The 26,486-nt window shown below is 40.6% G+C and overlaps 1 protein-coding gene across 1 annotated transcript in view; it reads right to left on the bottom strand.

The window, feature by feature from the left end:
• Positions 1-17,604: 17,604 nt before the first annotated feature.
• The window catches only part of FMN1 (formin 1), a 385,253-nt gene continuing 376,371 nt past the window's right edge, over positions 17,605-26,486 (bottom strand). The window contains exons 18-19 of the mRNA XM_011932729.1: positions 20,968-21,052; positions 17,605-18,467 (exon numbers count right to left, since the gene is read on the bottom strand). Coding sequence (XP_011788119.1) covers positions 18,423-18,467; positions 20,968-21,052 — 130 coding nt within the window. The 3' untranslated portion in view covers positions 17,605-18,422. The remainder of the gene's footprint in view (positions 18,468-20,967; positions 21,053-26,486) is intronic.

Raw genomic sequence — 26,486 nt, 5'->3', positions numbered from 1 at the left:
CAGTGGCGCGATCTCGGCTCACTGCAAGCTCTGCCTCCCAGGTTCACGCCATTCTCCTGCCTCAGCCTCCCCAGCAGATGGGACTACGGGCGCCCGCCACCACACCCGGCTATTTTTTTTTGTATTTTTAGTAGAGACGGATTTCACCGTGTTAGCCAGGATGGTCTCGATCTCCTGACTTTGTGATCTGCCCGCCTCGGCCTCCCAAAGTGCTGGGATTACAGGCGTGAGCCACCGCGCCCGGCCCATCCTGGGCATTCTTAATTGGGATTATTGCATTTTTTGGTTCTAGAATTTTTCTTTCTCCCCAATTAGCCCTGTAATCTTTCATGGTTTTCAGTTCTTTGCCAAAATTTCCAATCTTTTCCTTGTTTCTCCCTGAACATTTTAAGCTGATAGCTTCGCTATGTGAAGCCTATGCGTGTTTGGTTCTATCGAGCATGCTTCCTAATTCTCATTCATGATTGTTGTTTCCTTGTATGCTGGTTTATCCTTGATTTTGTGACACAAATTTTGTTTGAAAAATTGGTTTGTTTGTACAGATGTAAGATGACATTATATACCTCCAGAAAGGATTGTGCTGCTGTTGTTCCAGGCACTTGAGAGCACCAGCCATCTGGTATCGCCTTATTTCAGGAATATTGAAATTTCTGTCTGATAATTGTTTATTGTGGACGGGATGTCCTATGCCTTGTAGGAAGTTTAGCAGCTTCCCTGGCCTCTCCCCACTAGTTGCCAACAGCATCCTTTCCCAGTCCTGACTATCAAAGATGTCTCCAGACATTGCCAAGAGTCCCCTGGTACTTGAGAACCACTCCCTTAACCCAAAACAAGGTGATTTGATCAGCTTTAAACATAATGGTGCCTGATCTCACTTTTGTACCTCTAACACCTCCAAGTTTCCCAGCCGCTCAGTAACCTTTTTCGGAATCCCTGAGTGGAAAGCAATGCCAAATGTCATCTTTATCTCTTTGATCTTCTCTCAAATCTTAGTTCAGGAATTTTTACTTTGTAAAGTCTTTCTAGTAAATTTTTTAAAATTTTCTTTCTTTTCTTGTTGCTCTCAGTGAAGAGGAGACCTATCTTACCTACCATGCCTCGACACAGGATGAAACTACATACACACATTCCTGCTGCCTGGACAACACCCTGCCATATCCTTTGATTTACTGCAAATGTGGTTATAGGGTTTCCGTATTTACTGTCTGCTTCCCACATGGGTCATTATGCTACTTGGAATAAGCTCTCTCTTTTTTGCCGTTCTTCAAGAGAAATGTCTAAAGAGCCAGTCTTCAGCTCTAAGCGTCAATGGCCTCTTCCCAAATATTATGTGTTTACCGTAAATGCCCATTCGTTTTTATTAACGGTGTGTTTCCTCTTTGGTATACTGTAGGTCTTGAAGACGAGAGCTCACACGGTGCTTTCTACAATAGCTGCTTACAGAGAAATTTAAAAATCATCTGGTCTAAACGAATGTGGAAATTGAAGTGCAAAAAGTCCAAGTGAATAAATAAAGTACTGTTGTGGGCTAACTAGAACTGAAAGAGTATCTCACCCCTAGAGGAACGGGAAAGGCCAGGATGAATCAACTCACATGCACACTGAGTAATCGAGTGACAAGCTTTGGGTTCAGGAGATGAGACAATATTTTCCAATTGTGAAGTTCAAAAGGGGATGGCCCAGGAAAAACAATATTGACTGTTTGTGTAGAGCACCTCTGACATAACTCCATCTTAGAAAAAGACTTTATATTTCATAGGGCACTTTGCCAATATGGATAACATGTTTTGTTTAATAAACATCTAAAGAAACAAAGATGGCATCCAACCAGATATGGTCACAAACAAGCAAACTCTTCCACTATCAGTTTTCACCAGAAGACACTGTGACTATAAAAAAATTAAGCCTTCAGGAACTTAAAACAGCCATCTTAACTGACACAGTCTTGCAGTTAATACTTGGCATCTCCCACTGAAGGCTGTGCCACCTCAGACGCTCTTCCTTGCAAGACCTACTGTATTAGCCCATTTTCACGCTGCTGATAAAGACATACCTGAGACTGAGACATACCTTACACTTTCACATGGCTGGGGAGGCCTCAGAATCATGGCGGGAGGTGAAAGGTACTTCTTACATGGTGGCAGCAAGAGAAAAAGGAGGAAGATCCAAAAGCAGAAACCCCTGATAAACCCATCGGATCTCGTGAGACTTACTATCATGAGAATAGCACAGGAAAGACCGATCCCTGTGATTCAATTACCTCCCCCTGGGTCCCTCCCACAACACGTAGGAATTCTGGGAGATACAATTCAAGTTGAGATTTGCGTGGGGACACAGCCAAACCACATCATTCCCCCCCTGGCCCCTCCAAATCTCATGTCCTCACGTTTCAAAACCAATCATGCCTTCCCACAGTTCCCCAAAGTCTTAACTCATTTCAGCATTAACCCAAAAGTCCACAGTCCAAAGTCTCATCTGAGACAAGGTAAGTCTCTTCCGCTTATGAGCCTGTAAAATAAAAAACAAGCTAGTTACATCCCAGATACAATGAGGGTACAGCTACAGCTATTGGGTAAATACAGCCATTCCAAATGGGAGAAATTGGCTAAAACGAGGGGATTACAGGGCCCATGTGAGTCTGAAATCCAGTGGGGCAGTCAAATTTTAAAGTTCCAAAATGATCTCCTCTGACCCCAGGTCTCAAATCCAGGTCACTCTGATGCAAAAGGTGGCTTCCCATGGTCTTGGGCAGCTACGCCCCTGTGGCTTTGCAGGGTGCAGCGCCCTCCTGGCTGCTTTCACTGGCTGGCATTGAGTGTCCAGGCGCACGGTGCAAGCTGCCAGTGGATCTACCATTCTGGGGTCTGGAGGACGATGGCCCTCTTCTCACAGATCCCCTAGGCAGGGCCACAGTAGGGACTCTGTGTGGGGGCTCTGATCCCACGTTTCCCTTCTGCACTGCTCTAGCAGAGGTTCTCCATGAGGGCCCCGCCCCTGCAGCAAATTTTTGCTTAGGCATCCAGGCATTTTCACACATCTTCTGAAATGTAGGGGTAGGTTCTCAAACCTCAATTCTTGACTTCTGTGTACCTGCAGGCTTAACACCACACAGAAGCTGCCAAGGTATGGGGCTTGCATTCTCTGAAACCATGGACTAAACTGTACCTTGGCCCCTTTTAGCAGTGGCTAGAGCAGCTGGGACACAGAGCACCAAGTCCCTAGGCGGCACACAGCATGGGGAGCCTGGGCCTGGCCCACAAAACCGTTTGTTCCTCCTAGGCTGGGATGGGAGCGGCTTCTGTGAAGATCTATGACATGCCCTGGAGACATTTTCCCCATTGTCTTTGGGATTAACATTCACCTCCTTGTTACTTATGCAAATTTCTGCAGCCAGCTTGAATTTCTCCTCAAAAAATGGGTTTTTCTTTTCTACTGCATTGTCAGGCTGCAAATTTTCTGAACTTTTATGTTCCATTTCCCTTTTAAAATGGAATGCTTTTAACAGCACCCAAGTCACCTTCTGAATGCTTTACTGCTCAGACATTTCTTCCGTCAGATATCCTAAATCATCTCTCTCGAGTTCAGAGTTCTACAGATCGCTAAGGCAGGGGCAAAATGCTGCCAGTCTCTTTGCTAAAACGTAACAAGAGTCACCTTTGCTCCAGTTCCCAACAAGTTCCTCAGCTCCATCTGAGATCATCTCAGCCTGGATTTTATTTGTCCATATCATTATCAGCATTTTTGTCAAAGACATTCAACAAGTCTCTAGAAGGTTCTAAACTTTCGCACATTTTCCTGTCTTCTTCTGAGCCCTCCAAATTGTTCCAAATTTTGCCTGATACCCAGTTCCAAAGATGCTTCCACATTTTTTTGGGTATCTTTTCAGCAATGTCCCACTCTACCGGTACCAATTTACTGTATTGGTCCATTTTCATGCTGCTGATAAAGACATACCCAAGACTGGGAAGAAAAAGAAGTTTAATTGGACTTACACTTCCACATGACTGGGGAGGCGTCAGAATCATGGTAGGAGGTGAAAGGCACTTCTTACATGGCGGCGGCAAGAGAAAAATGAGGAATATGCAGAAGTGGAAACCCCTAATAAACCCATCAGATCTCGTGAGTCTCGTTCACTGTCATGAGAGTAGCATGGGAAAGACGGAACCCCAGGATTCAATTACCTCCCCCTAGGTCCCTTCCACAACACGTGGGAATTCTGGGAGATACAATTCAAGTTGAGGTTTGGGTGGGGACACAGCCACACCACATCACCTATGAACCACCCAGACCCGACCAGGACTCCTTTTGTTGTCATAGCTCCCCCGGGACTTGTTCATTAACCCTTTCTCTTATCTCTTTTTTCTCTTGATGTCAACTATTACTTTGCTGTAAGGTATTTAACCTATAACATTTATATATTAATTAAATATATTATGTATGGTTTGAAATATTAACTGACTTGTAGAGTGGCTTGAGCCTGCATGCCCTGGTTCTGACTACTGAGTGAAAAGAAAATAGTAAGAAGAATTGCCTCCTTGGAAACTCCATGTAGCCTGTGGCTTTTGTGATTGAAATAACATGAATAAAAGCCTGACGCTGTGAAAAGACACAGACATGCATGGACCTAGTTGTCTCTAACCTTACGCCACTCATGCCACTATCCTTAGATGAAAGAAGAAAATAAGTTTATTGCTTCGTGTCACACATTTTTGCATTATTTCTTTGTACCCTTGACATTTTTTGTGTGTGTGTGTCCATGAAGAAAGAACTCTTGACAACCTTATACAATCCATTTGAGATAGTTTTAAATTCCTATTTTTAGATGAGGCATCTGAGGCTTAAAGTGCCATAACTTGCATCAGGTCACCACGTTAGTAAGTGGCAGAGCTGGGATATAAGTTTGGGTCTGATCACAAAGGCCATGATCTTTCCTTATGTTGTGCTGCCCCTACAGTTTTCTTAGGGTCATCACTTCTCATTAGAGGATGTATCAATAAAAATGTGTATTTTAGGAGACCATTTTTCTCTAAGTTACCACCAAATTTTACACGGGGATCCAGTGAGATGAGGGGGCTCTTATATCAGAAAGGACCTCTTTGGAGAGGCTTATAATGGGCCACTGGGAGAGCCCATGGTGGCGTCCTTCCTGTTCTCCTCTCTCTCACACTAAAGCTAAAGAGCAGAGGTGTTTTGACTTTGTAAATCAGCACTCTCTTCCCACGACTTAGGCCAAAATTATTCTGTGGGACAAATCCCCCCAAATGCAATGGTTTCCCAGAGGTAGCTAAACCATTTTGATCTTTGGAACTACGCTGGAAGTCTTAGAAGGTCAGGCAAAGTGACTGAATAATCTGGTAAGTCTTATGTTTTCTAGAACTTGAAGTATGAGGGAAGGCATTTTCATTCTTGAAGGATTTTTCTCTTTCCTTCTACTTCTGGCCAGTGTAAGAAAATTGAGGACAACTATCTGTTGTGGTTCTTTCAACAGAGGATTTAATTTCAGTGGCAAATATCTTCAAAATGACCCTGAATCAGCTCCAACTGGGTCTCATTTTGGCTTCAGATCAAGCAATGACATAGCCACAATATTGGTAGATGGTGCCGGGAAATTCTGGGTAGTGTATGATCCAATTTTCTTTAAACATTTTTTGTTTTTCATGGCTAGGACACTGTTCCACTTTGTTAGATATATTTGCAGACTGATTCACTATGAGGCTACTTTAGGATAACAACTCAAGGGTGGATTAGATGGCTGCTCCTCTTAGTCTCATAGTGTCCCTCAAGTGCTTCTCACCAGCTCCTGCTCACTTTTCGCCTGTATTATGCCCTGCTTCACCCCACCTATAGAAGGAAGAAAGTGTTGGTAGATGTATATGAGCTGTTCCTTGAAGCATATATGTATACAACTGCATTCTGTTAGTTCCTTTGCCTTTTACAGAAGTGCTGGTGGCTTCAATGCTCTTGGGCTAGGTGTTTGACAAAAAGTAAGTCAAGGTTAAAGAGCAAAATGATTGAGAAAGAAGCATCCTGTTAGATGGTACATTTTTACTATCTCTCAAAAATGAAATGGTAAGACCACCCATGTGACAAGACCTCAAAATGCTTGTCTATACATTCTTCTTTCTCCTGAACTAGCTAATTCAATTTCTGTGACCTTAGAGACAGAGACAGAATCATGGTTGAGAATGTTTCTTTAGATTGTCTGAATTCTGTTTTAGCCACTTACCGACTGCATGGGAAAGTTATTCAATTCTCCAAAATTCACTTTTAAAATCTGTAAAATGGGAATAGTAGTACTCTTTACCTTGTAATATTATTATGCGTGTTAAATAAATACATATAAAATGCTTAATAGACTAGCTGGCATATAGGAAGCCCTTAATACATATGTATACACCATTATTTTTTATTGTGGTAAAATATACATAAAACCTACCACTTCACCATTTTAAAGTGTACAGTTCAGAGGCATTAAATACATTCACATGGTTTTTCAACCATCACCACCATCCATCTCCAGAACTTTTTCATCTTCCCAAACTGAAACTCCATACCCATGAAATAGTAATTCCCTATTCCCTCTTCCTCCAGCCCCCGGAAACCACCATTCTACTTTGTCTCTATAATTTTGATTACTCTAGGTACTACATGTAAGTGGACTGTATTAGTCCATTTTCACACTGCATGATGAAATACCCGGGACTGGGTAATTCATAATAAAGAAAAAGAGGTTTAATGGACTCTTTAAAGGAACAGCTCCACATAGCTGGGGAGGCCTCACAACCATGGTGCAAGGCAAAGGAGGAGCAAAGGCACGTCTTACCTGGCAGCAGGCAAGACAGCTTATGCAGGGGAACTCTCATTTATAAAACCATCAGATCCCATGAGACTTATTCACTACCATGAGAACAGTATGGGGGAAACCGCCCCCACAATTCAGTTATCTCTACCTGGCCCCGTCCTTGACATGTGGAGATTATTACAATTCAAGGTCAGATTTGGACGGGGACACAGCCAAACCATATCATGGGCCATGCGATATTTGTCCTTTTGTGACTGGCTTATTTCACTTAGCATCACATCTTCAAGGTTCATTCATGTAGCATGTGTTGAAATTTCATTCTTTTTTTAAGGCTGAATAATATTTCATTATATTAATGCATATATACTATTATTATAATAGTCAATGGAAGCTTTATTTCAAGCCACTGAAAAGGCATGATTTCATTTACTTATTGGCCAAGACCCAGCTTTAGCAGGGATCGTCATCTTTCCTAGACATATGATAAATAATGCAGGATTAGGATTTTAAAGTAAAATCCTAGGATCATCTTTGAGTCCTTCTTTTCTCAATCAGTGTTTGTCAAGTCACTTATAAAATATAAAGTCAGTTATATCCTCCACTAGTTAGGATACATTTCACTTTCTTCAAGGTAAAGAGTGCCGCTATTCCAGAGAGGCAAGACAAACATGTCTATGCTCCAATATGCAGATTGAGGGAGGGAAGATTTGGGGAAAAGTAGGAAAAATTTTGAAAAAGAAATCTAAAACCTAGTTTTAGGACAAAAATTAGAACAAGGGGAGGAGGAGAAAGACTAGAGAGAAAAACACAGGGCAAACTGCTGTGACAGATTATATTTTCCAAAGATGGTCTCACCAATATACATCCCATCTTACATGCTCTTACAATGTGGCATTGACATTCTTCCATCAAGAGGTAGAATCTAGTTCCCCACTTCCCCAATCTGCACAGATGATTTATAAATAGCTTAATATGGTGAAAGTGACCAGCTTCTGAGCTTTGGTCAGAAAGAACATTACATGTTTCACTTTGGACCACTCAAGACGGGGCCATGTGAAGAGGAACTGAGGCTTCCAGCTTAGAGCCAGCACCAACTTGCCAGCTGAGTCAGCTAACTGGAAAGTGCATCTTCCAGTCCCACTCAAGCCATCCAGTTTTCAGATGATGACAGACTCATATTAATAATTTTTTTAGATGTTGACAGATATGTTGATAAACGTTATGATGTTTAGATGACAGATGTCAATAAACATATTGCTACAACTTTATGAGACACTCCAAGTGCGAACAGCACAGCTGAGCCCTTCTCAAACTCTTGATCAACAAAAGCCAAGAGAAATGAGTAATATTGTTGCTTTAATGCACTAAATTTTGGGGTATTCTGTTATACAGCAATTAATAACTAATGAAGTTATTTTCTCCTATTATTTATCATTACACAATGATGGGCATGAAGCAAACATTACCTTCAGAAGATCTGGACTCAGTGGCATCTAATGTGCATGAAGGGCCAGTGGAGAACTTTAAAGTCTTTTATTTCCGTAATGACAATCACAGCAAGGTGAAAGTGGGCAGCTGATCTAGGGGAGAAGATTTAGCCTCAGGGATTAAAAACCTGTGCTATGGTTTGAATGTCCCTCGTAAAACTCATGTTAAAGTTTAATTGCCATTGTAACAGTACTAAGACATGGGACCTTTAAGAAGTGATGAGGCTATGAGGGCTCCATCTTCATGGGTGGGATTAATGCAGTTATGAAAAATGCTAGGGCCCCCCTTGCCTCTGTGGCCTTTTGCCTTCTGCCCTGTGATGATGTGGCAACAAGGTCCTTGCCAGATGCTGGTGCCATGATATTGGACTTCTCAGTCTCTAGAACTGTTGGACAACAGATTTCTGTTTATAAATTGCCCATTCTCAGGTATTCTGTTACAGGAACACAAAACATATTAAAATAGATGTTAGTTGGAGCATCAGCTTCATAGACTATTTAAAGACTAGGCAAAAATGTATACTCATTAACTAAGCAGGGGAGAATAAATCTTGGTTAGACCAGAAATGAGATTCTTCCTATGGTGTGCTGGTATTTTTTCCAAAGTCTTTATGACACCCAGGCCTCTACCCTCACATGGGTGTTGTAATTCAGAACACAACCCTAATAATGTTTCTTAAAAATGTTAGCAGCCTTTGGATTCTTCTTTTCAAATAGTTCTGGAATATTTCTCCATGATAGAGTATTTTGAAGGAGAGAGCAGTCTAATTTGATGAATGAATCCATCAGTTGGAAGGGCTTTGGCCTTAGTGTCAAGAAACCTGGGTTCTAGTCTTGAAGTGTTCACCAACACTGTGATTTTTAGCAATTCCATTGAACTTCAGCAGTTTTACTGAGAGATTTTCTCCAATGTCCAGAGATTTTTTGCAGCTCATTGACTATGATTTAGAAGATTTTGTAGTGGTGAAATGTCTTCCTAGATAACTGTCTGTTCATTAAACATTGCTATACATAATAGGGTATAGTGCAGCAAATATCTAGACCTCTAGAGTGTATGGCATTCAGGAACACCAAAGAAATGTATTAATTAAAGAATACAATTACATTTGTATTTAAATAGAAGAGTGTTTTGCTTAAAGTGTTTTGGTTTTATGTTTATAAAATACCTGCATGCTTCATATTATTCCTTGAAAATAACATGTACCTTGTGCTAAGATAATACATACAATCATGTTTCTATTCTGTTTCTCTAGTTTATTATTTTCAACCCACAGCCTGAAGTCACCAATCTCTTTGTGCCCCGTCCCTTGGGCAATTTATATTCAAGCAGTGTTGCTTTTGGGTAAGCCTAATGCCTGGCTGGTTTTGTGTGTTGGTTGTTGGCCTTGAATGCCTGGCCAAGTTGCCCACAGTTGAAAGGGTAGAAATGGGAGAAAAAAGGAAATACCAGTGATAGACTTCCTCAGACCCAGCTCTTGCAGCTTAGAAGTAACAGTGTACTTGAGTGGTAACACAAGTTAGAAGTGACAGGTATTATCCACATTACAGCACTGCTGGGAGATTGCTTTACATGCCTCCTGAAAACAAATCTGCATTGCATACCAGATGGACATGAAACCAAGGTTTATTAAAATACCCTTAGCATATTTACAATTGAAAGTCATGAATGCAATTCTCTGTAAATTCCAAAAAATATAATTCTATCTCTTAAAACAAATTAACAGAGGTATCAACAGATTAGGATAAATATAATCTATCACAGAGATAGAATTTTTTGACTAGACAATTGACATTTTTCTAATCAATATATATTATATACAAAAATACACTTGATATGGTGACCAAGTACTGTCAAGGAGGAAAAAATATATAATATATATAATACGCACACATTTTTATAATGTACAAATCAGTATTGGTTCCTTCACCCTTTCTTTTTAAAAATAAATACTTCATTTGGTTGCAAATGACATTTATAAATTCAACTCATGAGCATTTCTCAGCTTTGACAAAATTAAATATGCAAATTACAAATACATATTTTTAAAAACGCAAAGGGAAAATACCTGAATCCAATGAGCTTATTATGCTTACAAATATCCAAGAGCATGTAAGGTTTCATGTCTTTTAAAGGGCCTTCTCCTTTCCCCAACTGTCTTCATGACTGCCTAAAATCCTTTCAGATTATATCTACAGATTGGTCTAATACTTAACTAAACAGAAAAGCCAATGTTTTACGAGGTTAAATGGCTATTTAGGACATGCTTACACTTTAAGTGCTTTCAAGAGTGTAGCAGTTACTGTTCATCTGAAAATAACCAAAAAGTGTTAACATCCTGATTCAGAATAGGGGTAGATGTTTGAATCACGAGTAGTAGTAAGAACGGAGTGGCAATAAAAAGCCTTATGATTCAAAGTGTTTGCCTGCACAGAATTAAGTCAATTTGTCCAGCAGCACAGAGTTGCTTGAGATTCAAAAATTTGGCCTTCTGCATCGTAGCTGGTGACCTGGTCTGATGTACAAATTTATCAAGAGAATGGCCTTAATTAAAGTAAAATCTATGAAAACTTGAGAAGGTCTAGAATAACACCCCCCCGCCACCCTACCCAACCTTCTTAAAATAAAGTAAAATAAAAAGAGACGTATTTTCCATCTCTTTTATGGATTTTCCTTTTTGCTTAAGTGATGAGGTGATGCTGACATTAACAAGAGGCAGTCACAGCAGTGTGTCTCACGTGGGCTCCTTGGTGACAGCGGGGCTCCCTGTCCAAACGGCTGAGGAATGGAGCACAGGGTGTGAGGGGAGGGAGGAGGGGCCAAGGGAGATACTCAGTTGTCTATGATGCAGAGAGGTGAAAAAATCTGGGTCTGGAAGAAACTGTAAAGGAAGAAAAAAATAGCCATGGAATATGAAGGAAAAGGAAGCTGAAACAGAAGTATGGAAAGGAGAAAGTGAAACAAAGCTAGAAGTCAAAATGACTTTTGAACAGGCATGGAGTAAACAGGGTCTATGGACAAGCAGCCCCATGGATCTGAAATTGCTGGAGTTGTTAGACCAAGTACAGACCAGTTTCACTGGGGTACCTGCTTTCCCAGTACATTGTCTGGCACTGATCAATACAAGATCATGGGCACTCACATTTGCCTAATAGAGATGCCTTGAACTTCCACAAAAAGCTGTCCATGATACAACCATGGCCAAAAATCACCAGCTCCCTAACAATGTAATCTATCAGCAAAACATTGCATTAGCTTCGTTCAAATTTTCCTCTTCCATGCATGCATCCTTTTTTTCTTGCTCTTCCCATTGCTTGCAACCTCACAAGGCCCCAGCTATATGAAGACATATAACTGCATGGATCAGATTCACTTTAGAAAGCTGCATCCAGGGTCCAGGGTATCACCAAGAAAACTAAACTCTAAAGTACTTGAAATAATTTACATTTCTGCTAGGTCTGATACATACTAGGATGCTGACTGCCGTCACTTAGGTTCTAGGCATGCAGGCCAGTGCGTATTTTCCAGGCCAAAGTGCAATCCCCTAAATTAAAGTCCAAGGCCACCCTGCTTGCCATGCTAGTCTAAATGAAAACTCAATGAAAAAGACTGTGATAAATCAACGTTTTCTCTAAAGATTCTTAAAATAAAGATTAAAAATTATCCAATTTCTAATTTTAAAAGTTTCTGCCTTTTTAGAAGTATTTTAGATTAGTTCTTTAAAGGGAAATCCTTTTTATTAATACATACACTCTTTGAAGATTAGACATCTAGCTGACAGTAGGGTCATATTACTTATGCCTCGGGAAATTATAGAATTGCAGAATTATAAAATTAGTAGTTTTGTTGTAGACCTATCCCTTGGGTAGATCCCTAACACCTATTTGTGTCATTGTGAGCGAATAGGAGAATTGTTACTATGCTTTCCCTCTCGCTCACGGATTTTTCAATAGAAATGGAAGCCTTTCAAAGATTATGCAGAAAACAATCTCAGTGGGGCTGAGTTACCTTCTTTATGCCTTGTGGCCCAATGTATGAAGAAGTAAGATTTTACCTTCAGACAAGTTAGCATGAAGAGAGAAAAAAGGAGGAGATATTTGTAACTCACAAAAACATCTAAAGTGTAAAGATTTCAAATGTCCTTTTAGTCCCTTACTGGGAAGAGCAGTATAATTTTTGTGTGCCATAGACTCCTTTTTATACATCTCCTATAAAGAAATCTGGAATTCAAAATCCATGCTAAGAGCTTCCAGGTTCATCCCTGAACACTTACCATCCTTGCCATGCGGAGGTAAACAGTCATTCCCTGAATAGCCAGTGGTCTATGGGACTAACCTTTCATTTTGGGAAGACAGATCTGGAAAGCGAACCCAGTTGAACCATCAAAAATAGAGTAGTTTCATGACAGGAAAGTGGTAGAATGTCCCTGAAGAGAACAATGAAGGAAAGTAGGTACATGTTTGCCAAGGACGTTAACAGACCATCGCTCATGTGTGCCTGAAAACATCTGATTTCCTTCTTGACATACTAAGATAATGCATTGGCAGCTCATATGTACATGGAGAGAAATATTCATATTCATTTAAGACATTGTCATAGTTTCAAAGGTAGAGAGCCCCTCAGTGTCTACACAGGTAGAATTTAGGAAAATGTTCAGCCTATGTGATAGCTATAGTGTGGCACAGGTTAATTCATGCCAAATTCTTTGGATGTGATTTGCTGCCTGAAACTATAGTCTCCTTTGCATTTTGCTGGTCCAATGTTATCAAGTTTCACGCAAAGCTTGGAAAAACGGCCCACAAGTCTAGTTGGATCAGCCTTTAGAAAAGGAGACAGACTAGAGATTCTCAGTATATTTAAGAGAAGATTTAAAAATAGATAATTACATAAGGTTAGAGGGAATGTAGAAAAATAAATTGACGGCTATATCTACCACCTTCACATAAAAATGGAGTAAAAGTCACTCTTCCCCAGATCAAGAACTTCAGAGATGTAGTACAGAATAAAGTCTGGAGTTCACCTGAGCTGTTGACTGAAGGAAACCAACCTATCAGAGAAGAGAAGGGTAAGAGAGAACAGGTCTGCTATGCCCCTGGTTATCACCAGAGTAGTGAGGAGAAGGGCTGGAGATAGAGGAGGAAATGAGTTCCGTAAGTTCCACCAGACAGCAGACCTACTGAACGAGGCTTAATTTGCTTCCCTCATCTCTCCATTGGTAGAAATTGCACAGTGGCTTAAGAGACAGAGTTAGCTAGCTGCCATTTTAATATCTTCATATTTCCAAGTAAGTTGTTAACTACGTAAGTTTCCCAAATGCGAACTTTATATCACAGTATTGGTTAAGAGTCCTGGAACAAATAAGGATACAGAATTGGCTTCAAATTGGACATGTTAAAACTCATCACTTCCCAACAAAGCACTGATCTGGAAGAGTTTGGTAGAGTGCCCGTTCCTTGGGAAGGGAGATGAAGAATTGTGAAACGAAAATGCAGTGTCTCTAATAAGGTGTCAACAGAGGACAGGTGTGCAGAAATGACACAAAATGGGCTTCCCAGTCACATACAAGCTGTGTAACTGAGCCTGGTTATGCCTGGATGCAATTGCTAATGGAGATATGAGTATCATTACGTAAGTCTCAAGAAGATGCTGAGTTGACTATTCGAAGGTGTTTTCTTTAAGCCACTTCTGTACTAATAACACTTTCCAGGCAGCTAGATTATTTCTCTCTACAGCTGAAAAATGGAAATACATGCAACAAGTTATTTGCATTCTGGAAAGGCTAAAAATTATCCACTCTTTTCAAATCCTATCAGCTTAGCCACAGACTGGTTTCATCTGTGTTGCAGATTTCTTTATGAAGACAAAGTAGCAGACATGAAGGAAAGTTCATTTCTTTATTCTCTCCACTCTCTTCAGTTGTTGGGTACCTAAAGATAAAATAACTAATACAAAAAAAATTCTGAAAAGTGGAAGCTTTTTCTTTCCTCTCTACCTTTTGGCCACTTTTATTAGAACAGACAGGATAAAAGAAAAATGAAGCTCAAATATAACTGATGTTTCCTGTTAAGCAATTTAAAAAGACAATTTAAACTACTTTATAAAATCAGATATTTAATATTTCGATTAGATATGGGGGGGAAGCTATATATTTTTGGACTTCTTCCTTCTCATCATATCAAGCTTCAAATTGATTTTATCTTTGTTGTTTTTGTGGGTGGGGGTGAGTACTGTAATATCGACCAAATTTACATGTCAGGGAGTGAAGAGGTTCCCCCATCAATATTACAGCCTGGTTCCCGGAAAAAGAGCCTGCAAGCGTGCATTGCAAAGTCCCCTTCACACACTGACTTGGTGCAGTTTGCTGTGCTGTTGCATGCAATGATCTGCATCAACGATACTGGCCAAGGGAGAAGCAGAAATAGAAATGAGGACATATAACTTTCAAGAAAGGAAGAATATCATTCAAATGAAAATTTCTCTGTTGCAGACAGCATAATGTAAAATGTGCAATCCCAGGCCAATAGGCAAATCTTCACCCAAAATACACGTATTTCTTCTGCTACATCTCACTGTGTCCCTTAGAAAAACCATACCAATGACTTATCTTACTGGAGGTGTTAATACTACCAACATGTTTTATTCCTTCCTTCAGTTTTTTCCAGTTTCTTTACCAGCAGTATCTGAACTTTTCACTTAAGAAACACCATTCTTTATGCTGCTTATGAAAACAGGAGGTGCCTGAAGGAGGCTGAGAAGAGGTTTGCAGCTTCTACTGTCCTTGATAGGGGAGAGGAGGGGAGACCGCATGCCATCTGATAATCCATTCCTCAACCATACTGGCCATTTGTTTTGGCTAGAACATTTGAAGGTGTAATAGCACCACTGGGTTTCCTTATTCCACTTCTCAGATGTCAGATCATCTTTCTCCGTAATTCCTAAGTTGCAGTGAGTGTGCAGAAAGACACCATCACCAACACAGCATTGAAAAGGAAACTGTTCGGCAGTGGGGCCATCACCTACGACCTCTGGCCCCCCACTGTCGTCATAAACACTCACTTCTGCTCGGCCACACTTTTTCTTCCTTCTTTTTCCCCAATAAGCTGCCACTTCTTGAAGTGAAAGCCATACAGCACACCTCCTAACCTGGTTTTTGATACTTCATGGGCCTGATGCTTTTTACCTAACTCATCTCTAGTGTGATTTATGATATACTTTGTGTAATTTATGTGACTTATGATATTGCGTGCTCTGATGCTTGTCGATTGCTCATGCAAGAATCTGAAGTACTGTCAAACTGTGTCCTCATATTTAATTAATTTTGTCTAGGAGGAGACAAAGTTGTTTGTAAGTTAAGGGTTCTTAGAGTTACTAGTTAGTCAGGTGTGAGTGTCTGGTTAGACACAGCTAGCAACACTGGCTACTCTCCTTTCTAGTTCAGGGAGGGCTATGCCTAGAACAGCCACTTAAAGCCTGCTGGCTGGATGTGCTCAAGCTGCCGAATGGCATCCCGATCACCTCCTCTCCAGGAAGTTCAGACTCTCCTGCTGCCCTAAAGACAAGCTCAACAGCATTTTAGAGGATCATTTTCAAGGCCTCCAGATTATTCTAGATGAACTTCCTTGAACAAACTGTCATTGACCTTTACTGAGCATCAATTTGAGTTAAAAATGAAGGCTGTGTCAGCAGTGTGGTACACTGGTGGACCTGGGAGGGGGTATCCCAGATATATAACGCAAGGTTCAGAACAGGTGAGAATAATGAAGGTTCTGCCATGGTGTCTTAAAACACCAACATAATACATTGACTAGTGTGACAAAACCACTAGGTTTCCCCAGCCGAGGCAGGCAAACCTTGCTTTGTAGAAATAGGTCTTTTACTGCGAAGTTTTAGTCTGTTCACTAGGATGAAATCCAAAGTGGGCTGCATTGGTCTAACTCTCAAATTCAGCGTTCTCACTCATTATTCCTCAGCACTGGTTCCTGGCAGGGTTACGTGGCCACAGTGGCAGCCCTGCTTACCTTCACTGATTTCTCCTGAGCATCCTATTTAGAGAGCAAAGTGGACAGCAGTGACTCCACTGAAAACCTCCTGCTGCTCTCACCATCAAGCCTACAAGGACTTAGACGTCTGCTGGCCCCAGAGAACTCAGAGCTGATTTCTATGGCATGGCTAAAACTGGCACTTTTCCTGTGCATGATAACACTAGAAGGAGCATAGGCTGGCTGTAAGTGGAATTAGTTTTTAATTGATCAGTTCTTTTGGTTGTCTTCAGAGTTAAGTGAAAACGAAGAGAAACTAAGAAAGCAGCATAAAAAGCTTCTTGCTCACAAGCAACTTCAAGCCTTTTTAGTCATGCATGTTCCTTCTCAGCTTTTCTATTTTGCTTGTTTCATTCCTTCACTTTGAATTGTAAAAATCCAACCGTGTTACCATATTCCTTTCAGTTGCACCAGTAGAAGAGGCGGTTAGCACCTGCATGAATATGGCTTCTGTGACTTGATTTGATCCTGACCACGGTCTTCATTCCCGAAGCTGACATTAAGATTAGGATATGGTGCTGTTTTCATTACTGGATCTATTATAGAAGCATTCCTGAGGGGCTGCTGGCGGGCAGGTGTATCCTGGGAAGATGCTTAGGCACCTGGCAAGTCCAAGGGTTTTGGAAAGATGCTGGGGCAAGGGGCAGGCCACATGTGATGGCTAGATTGGGAAGAAATTTAAGATTCCTGCTCATCTCTGGACTGTCCTCCACCAACTGGAGGAGAAAGCTCAGCCTCTCTTTCTTCAAGGCCTAAAATGAGTCTTTGAACATATTCTCAACTCATCTCCAGTCCTCTTTCTTCATCCCTCACCTCTTTCTTCACCCCTCACGACATAAATTCAGAGAGGCGGCTTAAGGACAAAAGTGTCAGAGAGGTCCCAGGTGGTTTCCTTATGTGACTCGAGAGCCAGGGTCAGAAAAAGCTGCCTATGAATAATACTCCACCTGAAGATTTCTATTAATGTAATTACCTTCTTTTCATTTTCATGTAAGGAACCTTTTTTCTGCCCTTTTTTTTTGGACATTAAAGAGTCCTGCTTCACCCTAATTCACATGCCTATCAGCCAAGGTCATGAGCGGGGGCTGTGAGTTGCATTTGCTCTCCTGTCTGGAAACTGCCTCCTGGGGACAGTCGGGTGGGGGGGTGCAGCTGCAAAGTCACAGGACATGATGTAGAACTCAGCTGCATGTCAACACATCGCCCATCATGAACGGTCCAAAATGTGAAAGGTGCTCTGCCGCTGGGTCTCTTGTCCAAGCAGGTTCTCTGACCCCAAGGTTATGCTTGCTCAGGTATTACAGTTTCTCCAGGGAGTTGGGATGCAGAATCTCTGCTGGCCCAGAAAACCACTAAGGACTGATGTAAAAACAAGAATGGGCCTCACTCAATAACTGACATCAACTCCTTGCATGGTAACTTGTTCTCCAGGATGAAGTTTATGGCTGTATGTCTCCCTCTCTCCACCCAGGCACGATTCTGTTTTTTCTCTTTTTCATTATGTAAACCATAACAACAAAAAATCGTTTTTCTAGTCTGGAAAATACGTGTTCTTGGACCTCTTCAAAAATAGTTTTGGTGAGTTGCAACATTGGAGAGAAAGATGCTGCAGGATTTTGCTGCAACAGGATGAAAACTAAGACCAATAATCAAAACAGCAGTGTGTACCGACAAAGACTTGGAACTCTCCCAAGGCAACTGTCCCCAATGATCCTTTCTCTCCTCTGTGACAGTGTGACATGTATCAAGCTTTGGTTATAAAGCTGGAAATCTCAGCTTTTAAAAAAATTTTGGAGAAATTGTGGTATTTCTTCTGGTCTTACAACAGAGTGGACTTTGGGCTTCGACAAGAAACAGCCATCAAATATTTCTGCAATGTTCCCTTAGAATAGTTTTCCATTGTTCCCCTGGCTGAATGAGGGACTTCTTAAAGAAGGCATGGGGCACTCTCTGCCGACGACCTCAGAAAGAGCTGAGCAAAACAAACATTTAGTGACACATCTTTCAAGAACGTCCTGCAACCTTGTGGTCACAGAGAGTATGCGTGCAAGGTCGGTCCTCCATCTCCAGCGCCATCATTTCCAAGTGTCTTCCTCTTAGTTGGTGGTCACACTGGCTTCCTTCTGACGCAGTCTTTCTTTCTGTTAAAGAAAAAAAAACTGACCATATCATTTCTTTCATCTTTCGCAAGTTTTGATACATATCTCAAATTCTGGTCTAGAATGCTGAGTTTCCGGAATTGTGCCAAACGGCCTAGAAATGAGAGTACCTCTACTGCTCTTTCCCTAAGCTCTTAGTTATCTGCCCCTCCCTACCTATCACCCTTACTCCCCAGAAAACAAACAAAAAAGAAATCAATAACCAGCCAATCTACCAACTACATCCATCTAAAACACGGGCCTTTACCGTGCCAGGGTGGTCTTTTCTGTTCTCTTCTTTTGTGACAAAGACCCTAACTTTGTAGTATTACTCAAGGACCCCTTCTGTCCCCACCTTTGGCCCACTGATGGAATTAAGAGAATGCTGAAGAAGGTATGAAAAAAAGTACTGTTTCCAAGTTCAATGTATCTGCCAATGATCAACTTGGCAGAACTCAAGGAAAGCCATGCAAAATGAGGGATGACCAGATTTAGTCTCTGCAGAATGGCAGAAGCTCCCGATTTGCCATGGATGTTATGCTCTTCATTCGCTGAGCTTCCTCCTCAGGGACTGCCTTCTAAAGGGAAGAACATGGACATCTGCTGGGAAGATGTAAAAATAAACAGGAGCACACTACACAGAAACACAGACCCTCATGGATCTGTGACATTAGGGAAGTAAACACGAGTATGGTAAGGACGGTGGACCTGCTCTTAGAGAAGGGCAAATAGAAGGCTAAAGTGGAAAAGGGAGAAGTATACTCTTTTGGAATGAGCAGATGCAGAGAGAAGCCTTGAGAATGGATCCTTGGCTGCTGATGAGCTATGAGATATGATGTTGCAGTGAATTACTAAATTGGCCTAGATATAAACTTTAAGTTGATGATTTGTCGACACCCATCCTAAATTTGGACTCCATCCCTAACTTGGGAAATTGAATCAGGAATCAGCTTACAAGCTCTTCCCTAATTTCCACCCACCCGTACAGACAATAAAATAAGCAACCCCCACAAGCCCAGGATCACAACTGGAGCTTGTTCACAGGGGAGGTCGTAAACCCATTGTTTCCCTTTTGTCTACATGGCTGACCCTATTCTCTCTGCCTTGGGGGAACAGGCTTGGCTGTAAAAGTCTGGATAGAAGCCCAAATAAAAGGTCTGGAGGAAGAGGGAGAGGCTCATGAAGGAGGAAGATAAAAATCAGGGTTCAGCCGATTGCCACTGAAAATCATACAAATGAATGTCATAAACATCCCATCAAATGGGCACAGAGGACATGTCCGGGTAGGTAGGGACCATGTGCTCGACCATCGCTTTACCTGACCAGGCTGTGCAGCCTGGACTTCTCCATTTCTTTCATCAGCCTCATGCAACATTCATTTAGCTGCTCATGGGGTTGCTGGGAGAAACATCATGGTCAATCAACAGAAATAATCTCACTTTATAACTTAGATCCCACTTAGAATTTCAAAGGATTTGAAGCACCCAGCAAAAAAGTACTAATAATCTAAAAGGATAAAGTAAGTAGTTGTGGGACATCAGGGTCCAGAGAGGGTAGGGTTTGAAAAATCCGAGACAGAAGGGTGATGCTTCCACTTCCCACTCATCGCCATTCCCCACTCATCACCATCCCCCATTGCAGGGTCAACCAAAGCAGCTGAAATTCACAGCAACAAGAAAAACAACTAATATTTATTGAGCTCTTATTATGTGTTAGGCATTTTACATGTCTTTTCTCAGTCTTCTCAAAATAACCCCAAAGGAAAAGTAATACGCTCTTTTCATGGAAGAGAAAGAAACAAAGTAACTTCACTAAGGTTTTACAACTATTTAAGTGGCACAGCTGTGCTCTGAACCCAGGCCATTTCATTCTCAACATCCTGGGATCCCAACCGTGTAGCTCTTCTGACTATTGTAACACCTGGGTGGAGATTCATTGTGATCTCTATTGAAAACTGGACTTTGGAGGACAATGCAGTCTCAAATCTAGGAAGACTGGGGAGACTGCTGCTTTCCAGCACAGGGAGAGATGTCAGGAGACCCAGAATCTGGTCCTGGTTTTAGTTACCACTTGCCAAGTGACTCTGGGTAGCCTGTATCTTTCTGCACTTCAAATTTCCCAACTATCAACAGGAGAATCCCTGCCTCTTTCTTTAATGGAGAAAAGGAACTGAAGAGAATGAGTATATTTAAACATTTTGAGAGGCAGACACTTTGAGATAAGGGTGATTGTACTGTGGGTAGCGTGTGGAAGGATGTGAAATGGCAAGGGACAAAATTTGGTTATCAGAAATGACCTATGTTGAGTTTACAGGAAAAACATATAAAGTTATGTTTTGTACCTCCACCCACACATACTATTTTTTTTTTTTTTAAACCATATGCTACTCTGGGATGGGAACTGAGACTCTGGATACTACGTTTCTTCTCTGAGTTTTAGTCCTTCCTGGGCGCAACTCAATTTTCATGACAATTGTTAGGTAATGTTGAAAAATATATCTCACCAGGCTAGCAGTGGGATTGATTTTCTTTGTCTCCACTTTCTTCTCTGAAGTCAACTTGCTGACTGATTCCTGAGCCATTTTCAATCTGAAATAGAAATAGGGAAAAGACAGGGGAGACAGGGAAAAGAAAGGAAGAGGGAAAAGGAAAGAAGAAAGAGTTAAGGCAGGTTAAACATAAACCCAAATGCTTTTGAATTAATCCATCAGCAATTTGAAAATACTGAAATGTTTTTTCAATGCTTTTTGTTATTAAATTCAAACCCTAATCAGGTGTGAAGACTTCTCTGCTTTATCAAAACTGAACTTTCTTCACCAGCTGAAGACTGTTATTGTGAACAATGTGGTAGTTTCTGCTGGGTGGAATACCATGGGCACAGAGCATTATTTACTTCAATGTTATCTGGCTTGTGATCCACTTAGCAGAATGAAGTTCTGAGGAAATGTGAAACCACAGATATTAAAATTCACCATTTCACATCAATTAAGATGTGATAACCTACAGAATGGGAAAAATATTTTTAAATCATATACCTAACAGAGACTTGTGTCCAGAACACATAAAGAACTCTTACAATTCAAATAAGACAAATTATACCCCCTCCTCTAAAAATGGACAAGGGATTTGAATAGACATTTCTCCAAAGCTGACATACACATGGTCAATAAGCACGTAAAAAAGATGCTCAATGTCACTGGTAATCAGGAAACACAAATCCAAACCACAATGGGATACCACTTCACATCCACTAGGATGGCTAGAATCAGAAAGACAGACAATGACAAATACTAGAGATGAAGATGTGAAGACACTGGAACCCTCATACACCGATGTGACTGTAAAATTACACAGTTGCTTTGGAAAACAGTTTGGCCGTTTTCCAAAATGTTAGGCACAGAATTACCATATGGCCCAGCAATTCCACTGCTAGGTACATAAATATATGTAGAACTAAGAAAACGGAGAAGATGTCTATATAAAAATTTGCATATGAATGTTTATAGAGCCATTATTTGTGATAGTCAAGAGTAGAAGCAACCAAATTTCCATCACCTGATGGATAAATGAAATGTGGTATATCCATAAAATGGAATATTATTGAGCCATAAAAAGGAATGAATTTGCGGACACATGCTACGACATGGATGTACCTTAAAAACGTTGTGCTAAGTGAAAAAAGCCAATCACAAAAACACATGACTCCATTTATATGAAGTGTTCAGAATAGGCAAATCCATACAGAAAGTAGATTAGCAAAACCATGGGTTTACCCATGCAGGGGAAAATGGGGAGTTATTGCTAACGAGTCAACGATTTCCTCTAAAATCAGATAGAGGGAATGGTTGTACACCCTTGTGAACATACTAAAAACCACTGTGTAGTGAAGTGATACTAATGTGTACCGAATTGTACACTTTAAAAGGGTGAATTTTGCAATATGTAAATTCTACGTCAAGAAAATTTATTAAAAATTCGTTAATTCAGCATGATAGTACTTCTTACCCATCAGGTTGGCAAACGTAAATAATTAGACAATATTAACTGTTTGTGAGGATGCAGTGGAATGGGAGGTGCCACACAGTGCACTAGGGAGAAGAAATTGGTGTAGTGGGGTTTGGCAATATCAAGTAAAACCGGAAGCATGTACACTCTACAAGCCATCAAGTTTTCTTGTAGGGAGATACCAAAAATAATAATAAACAGACACAGAGCTTTCACTCTGGCAATATATGCAATCATGAAAAACTGCAGACATCCTAATGAATACGTTCAACGGGTAATATATATATGACAATAGCAAATACCAACATTTATTGGGTACTTAATCTGTACCAGGTGCTGTTCTATCTACCATATTTGAATTAAACTTAATTTTCACAACAACTCTGTGAGACAGGAACTTTGACTATTCCCATTTCATAGGTCTTAACTACCATGCAATGTGCAATGCTGCTTATGTACAGTATTCATTCAACAGAATAGGGTATAACAGTGAGAAGGAATGAACTAGATCTATGAATTCAACCAGCACAGGTATCAGAGGCATGATACTGAGAGAGTGAAGAATCCTGCAGTGACAGTGAATAGGCCATCTATGATGATGGTCAAGAGCTCAGGCCCCAAAGTCTGACTGCAGAATTAATTCTCAGCCCTATCACTTACTAACTGTGTGACTCTACAGAAGAGAACTCTCTGTGTGCCTTATTTCCTAAAAAATACTTGAAAGCAATAGTGCATGCTACATAGGATCAATGAGAGGACTGAGACAGTGTCAGAAGCATGTGAACCAGACCAACTCCATCTTGAATAGAAGCTGGGTAAAATGAGGCTGAAACCTAGTGGGCTACATTCCCAGATGGCTAAGGCATTCTAAGTCACAGGAAGAGACAGGAGGACAGCACAGGACACAGGTCATGAAGACCTTGCTGATAAAACAGGTTTCAGTAAAGAAGTTGGCCCAAACTGGCCAAAACCAAGATGGCCACGCAGTGACCTCTGGTCATCCTTACTGTTACACTCCCATTAGTGCCAAGACAGTTTACACGTCACAGCAATAGTCAGGAAGTTACCCTACATGATCTTAAAAAGGGGAGGCATGAATAATCTATCTCTTATTTAGCACATCATCAAAAAAGAACCATAAAAGTGGGCAGCCAGCAGCTCTCAGGGTGCTCTGCCTATGGAGTAGCCGTTCTTTTATTCCTTTGCTTTCCTGATAAACTTGCTTTCCCTGTACTCTACGGACTCGCCCTGTATTCTTTCTTGTGTGAGATCCAAGAACCCTCTCTTCGGGGTCTGGATCGAGACTGCTTTCCTGTAACAACTTTCTGGCAACCGCAGAAGGGACTGCAGTGAGGAAACTCCTGACCGAAAGTGGTGGGGTCCCGCAACAGCAGTGCAGCTCCAGGCAGGTGGTAATAGCGGAATAAATGTAAGCTGCTATTGTTACCTTGCAGGCAGTATGCTACATTGTGCGTATAATTTTAAATTGAACCCATACATACAAACATCTATCTGTATTTATATACGGATACACACGTATAAAAGTATTCAAAATAGACTAGAAAGATACTCAATAATTTCATGATAGAGGTTACTGCTAGAAAGATCTGGGAAGAGAATGACACTGGCAATAATATGCCAAGTAGAATTTCATTTTATCTGTAAGACTTCATTTTTAAATTTAAAATCTTAAAGAATATATGATGAATGTTAATAGTTATAATTCTAGGTGGTGGGAACATGGGTGTGGTATGTTATCTTTAGTATTTTTATTTTTAAAATTTCTTCAAAGAATCTTCAAAATAGTAAATACTTAAAGATCAACTCAGACATTTAAAAAATATGTTTTTTCTTCCATGCTTCAAATAAAAAATACCTTGCTTAATATTAATCACATATTTGTTGGCATCTGTAAGTGGCTGAGTAGCTTAGCTCTTTATCTAGCTAATGTTATACAATTTGCTGAAAACACACTTTTAGTAATCCCATCTCCCTGCCCACATGCACAGGTTAGTTACAATGAATTCAACATTCTTATTTGTGCACTGGACAATAAATTAATTCTGCTGTTGCAGTGTGAAAGTAGCCAGCAGACAAATACATCAACAACCAGGCAATGCCGTGTTCTAACACATTTTATTGACAAATACTGGTAGTGGGCCAGATCTGGCTGCAGTTTGCCAATTCCTGGACTATATCACAGGATCCAAAATCTTATGATTTTGGATTGGCAATCCAATCTCCCCATTATAAACCTAGTTTACTTGTCTATCTTACCTCTTCAGACTCAGATCTGTTGTATTCATAGTATGCTGGTTTAATTAGCTGAGTATCTTTGGGTAAGTCACGTAATCCCCTGAACCTCAATTTCCTCATCTCTTAAAAGTGTGAATAATACCACACCTAATAACACTGTTGCTATAAAAATTAAAGCAAGTACTATATGTGGTTACTGATCAAGCGTCTTTTCCTTCACCTCACTCCACGTGTTCCACGACCCACCCAAACGCCTTACACTCTTTGCACATGACTTTTTCTCACCTTTGCATCTTGCTTTTACTGTTCCCTCAATGACTGTCTGAGTCATTTCCATGCATTCAAATCCTTCTCATTCTTCTGTTTACAGCTTAAGTGTCAAAGTCACGAAAGCTTCCTTCATCTCTCTTCGCCAGAAGTAATTGCTCTTTTCTTAAGTGACAAAGCACTTTGTGCCTCTCTTAAGGTACTTAAGGCATTTCATCTTAGAACTGAGTAGGTGTCTTATTTTTCTTAAACCACTGGAATGACTTGAGGACAATGAGCAGGACTTATCCATATTTGGGACCTCTCCTTGTTCCTTTACCCAGCACTGCACCATGCACAAGTCAGTTCTTAGTAAGCATCTATGTGACAAATGACGTGCATTGATAACTTTTGTTTTTCTGCCTTAATTTAAATGTTTAGTAAATACTCAGAGTTATAAAATGATTGCTTTTTGCATTTATCCTTGGGAAAAAACTATAAAAACATTTAGAAGTATAGTTCCAGTTACCGATTAGCTGACTGAGTCTTAAATAAGGAAAAAGAAAAGATGCTCAAGGCCACCCAAATGTGCTAAATCTTTACACATGTCATCTTATGTATAGATTCCAAGATACTGAAAAGTATCCACATTACTTTGCCCAAAGGAGACTAGGACTCAGTGAGGTTATGTAACTTTGTCCCAAGTCTGGAATTTATTTCTCCCACTTAGGAGGTAAGGGCTTTTTGCATTTAATCAAAGAAAATTTGCTGGTTAGACAGTTTCCAGCAGCATACATGCTCAACCTCCTCATCGTTTGTGGACTTGTTTTTGTTTCTGGCCTAGATGTCGGCTCTAATGTCCATCAGTAGGTGAATGGACAAAGAAAATGTGGATCACCTACACCATGAAATACTATGCAGTCATAAAAAGAATGAAATCATGTCCATGGCAGCAACATAGATGGAGCTGCAGACCATTATCCTAAGTGAAATAACTCAGAAAGAGAAAATCAAAGACTGCATGGTCTCACTTATAAGCGGGAGCTAAAGAGTGGTTACACAGGGACATATAGAGGGAAATAACAGACACTGGGGATTATTAGAAAGGGGGGAGAGTGGGAAGACAGTGAGGGTCAACAAATAACCTTTTGGGTACAAGGTTCACTCTTTGGGTGATGGATACACTAGAAGCCCAAACCTTGCCACTATGAAATATATCCGTGTAACAAACCTGTACAAATCCATGTACCTCCTGTATTGATAAAAATAAAAAAATAAATAAAGGTTATATGGCAATCCTTACAAAATAATTTGGATATATAGGAAAAAAACATACAAACATGTCAGAGAAAGAACACACATATTCTCAATTCATAAATGTCTCAGTAAAATTTTTGAAAACTTAATCTTTTCCTCCTTCTATCATGCCTATGCTCCCTAAGGAGTTACTGGGAGCCCCGGTAAATACCAAGTGCTGCCAACTACTGAGGAAAGACACAAGTATGAGACGGGAAAG

Source organism: Colobus angolensis, unplaced genomic scaffold, assembly GCF_000951035.1.
Source record: "Colobus angolensis palliatus isolate OR3802 unplaced genomic scaffold, Cang.pa_1.0 Scaffold97, whole genome shotgun sequence".
Lineage (NCBI taxonomy): Eukaryota > Metazoa > Chordata > Mammalia > Primates > Cercopithecidae > Colobus > Colobus angolensis.
Note: the sequence above shows the minus strand (reverse complement) of the source record. Positions and strands in the feature narration are given on the sequence as shown.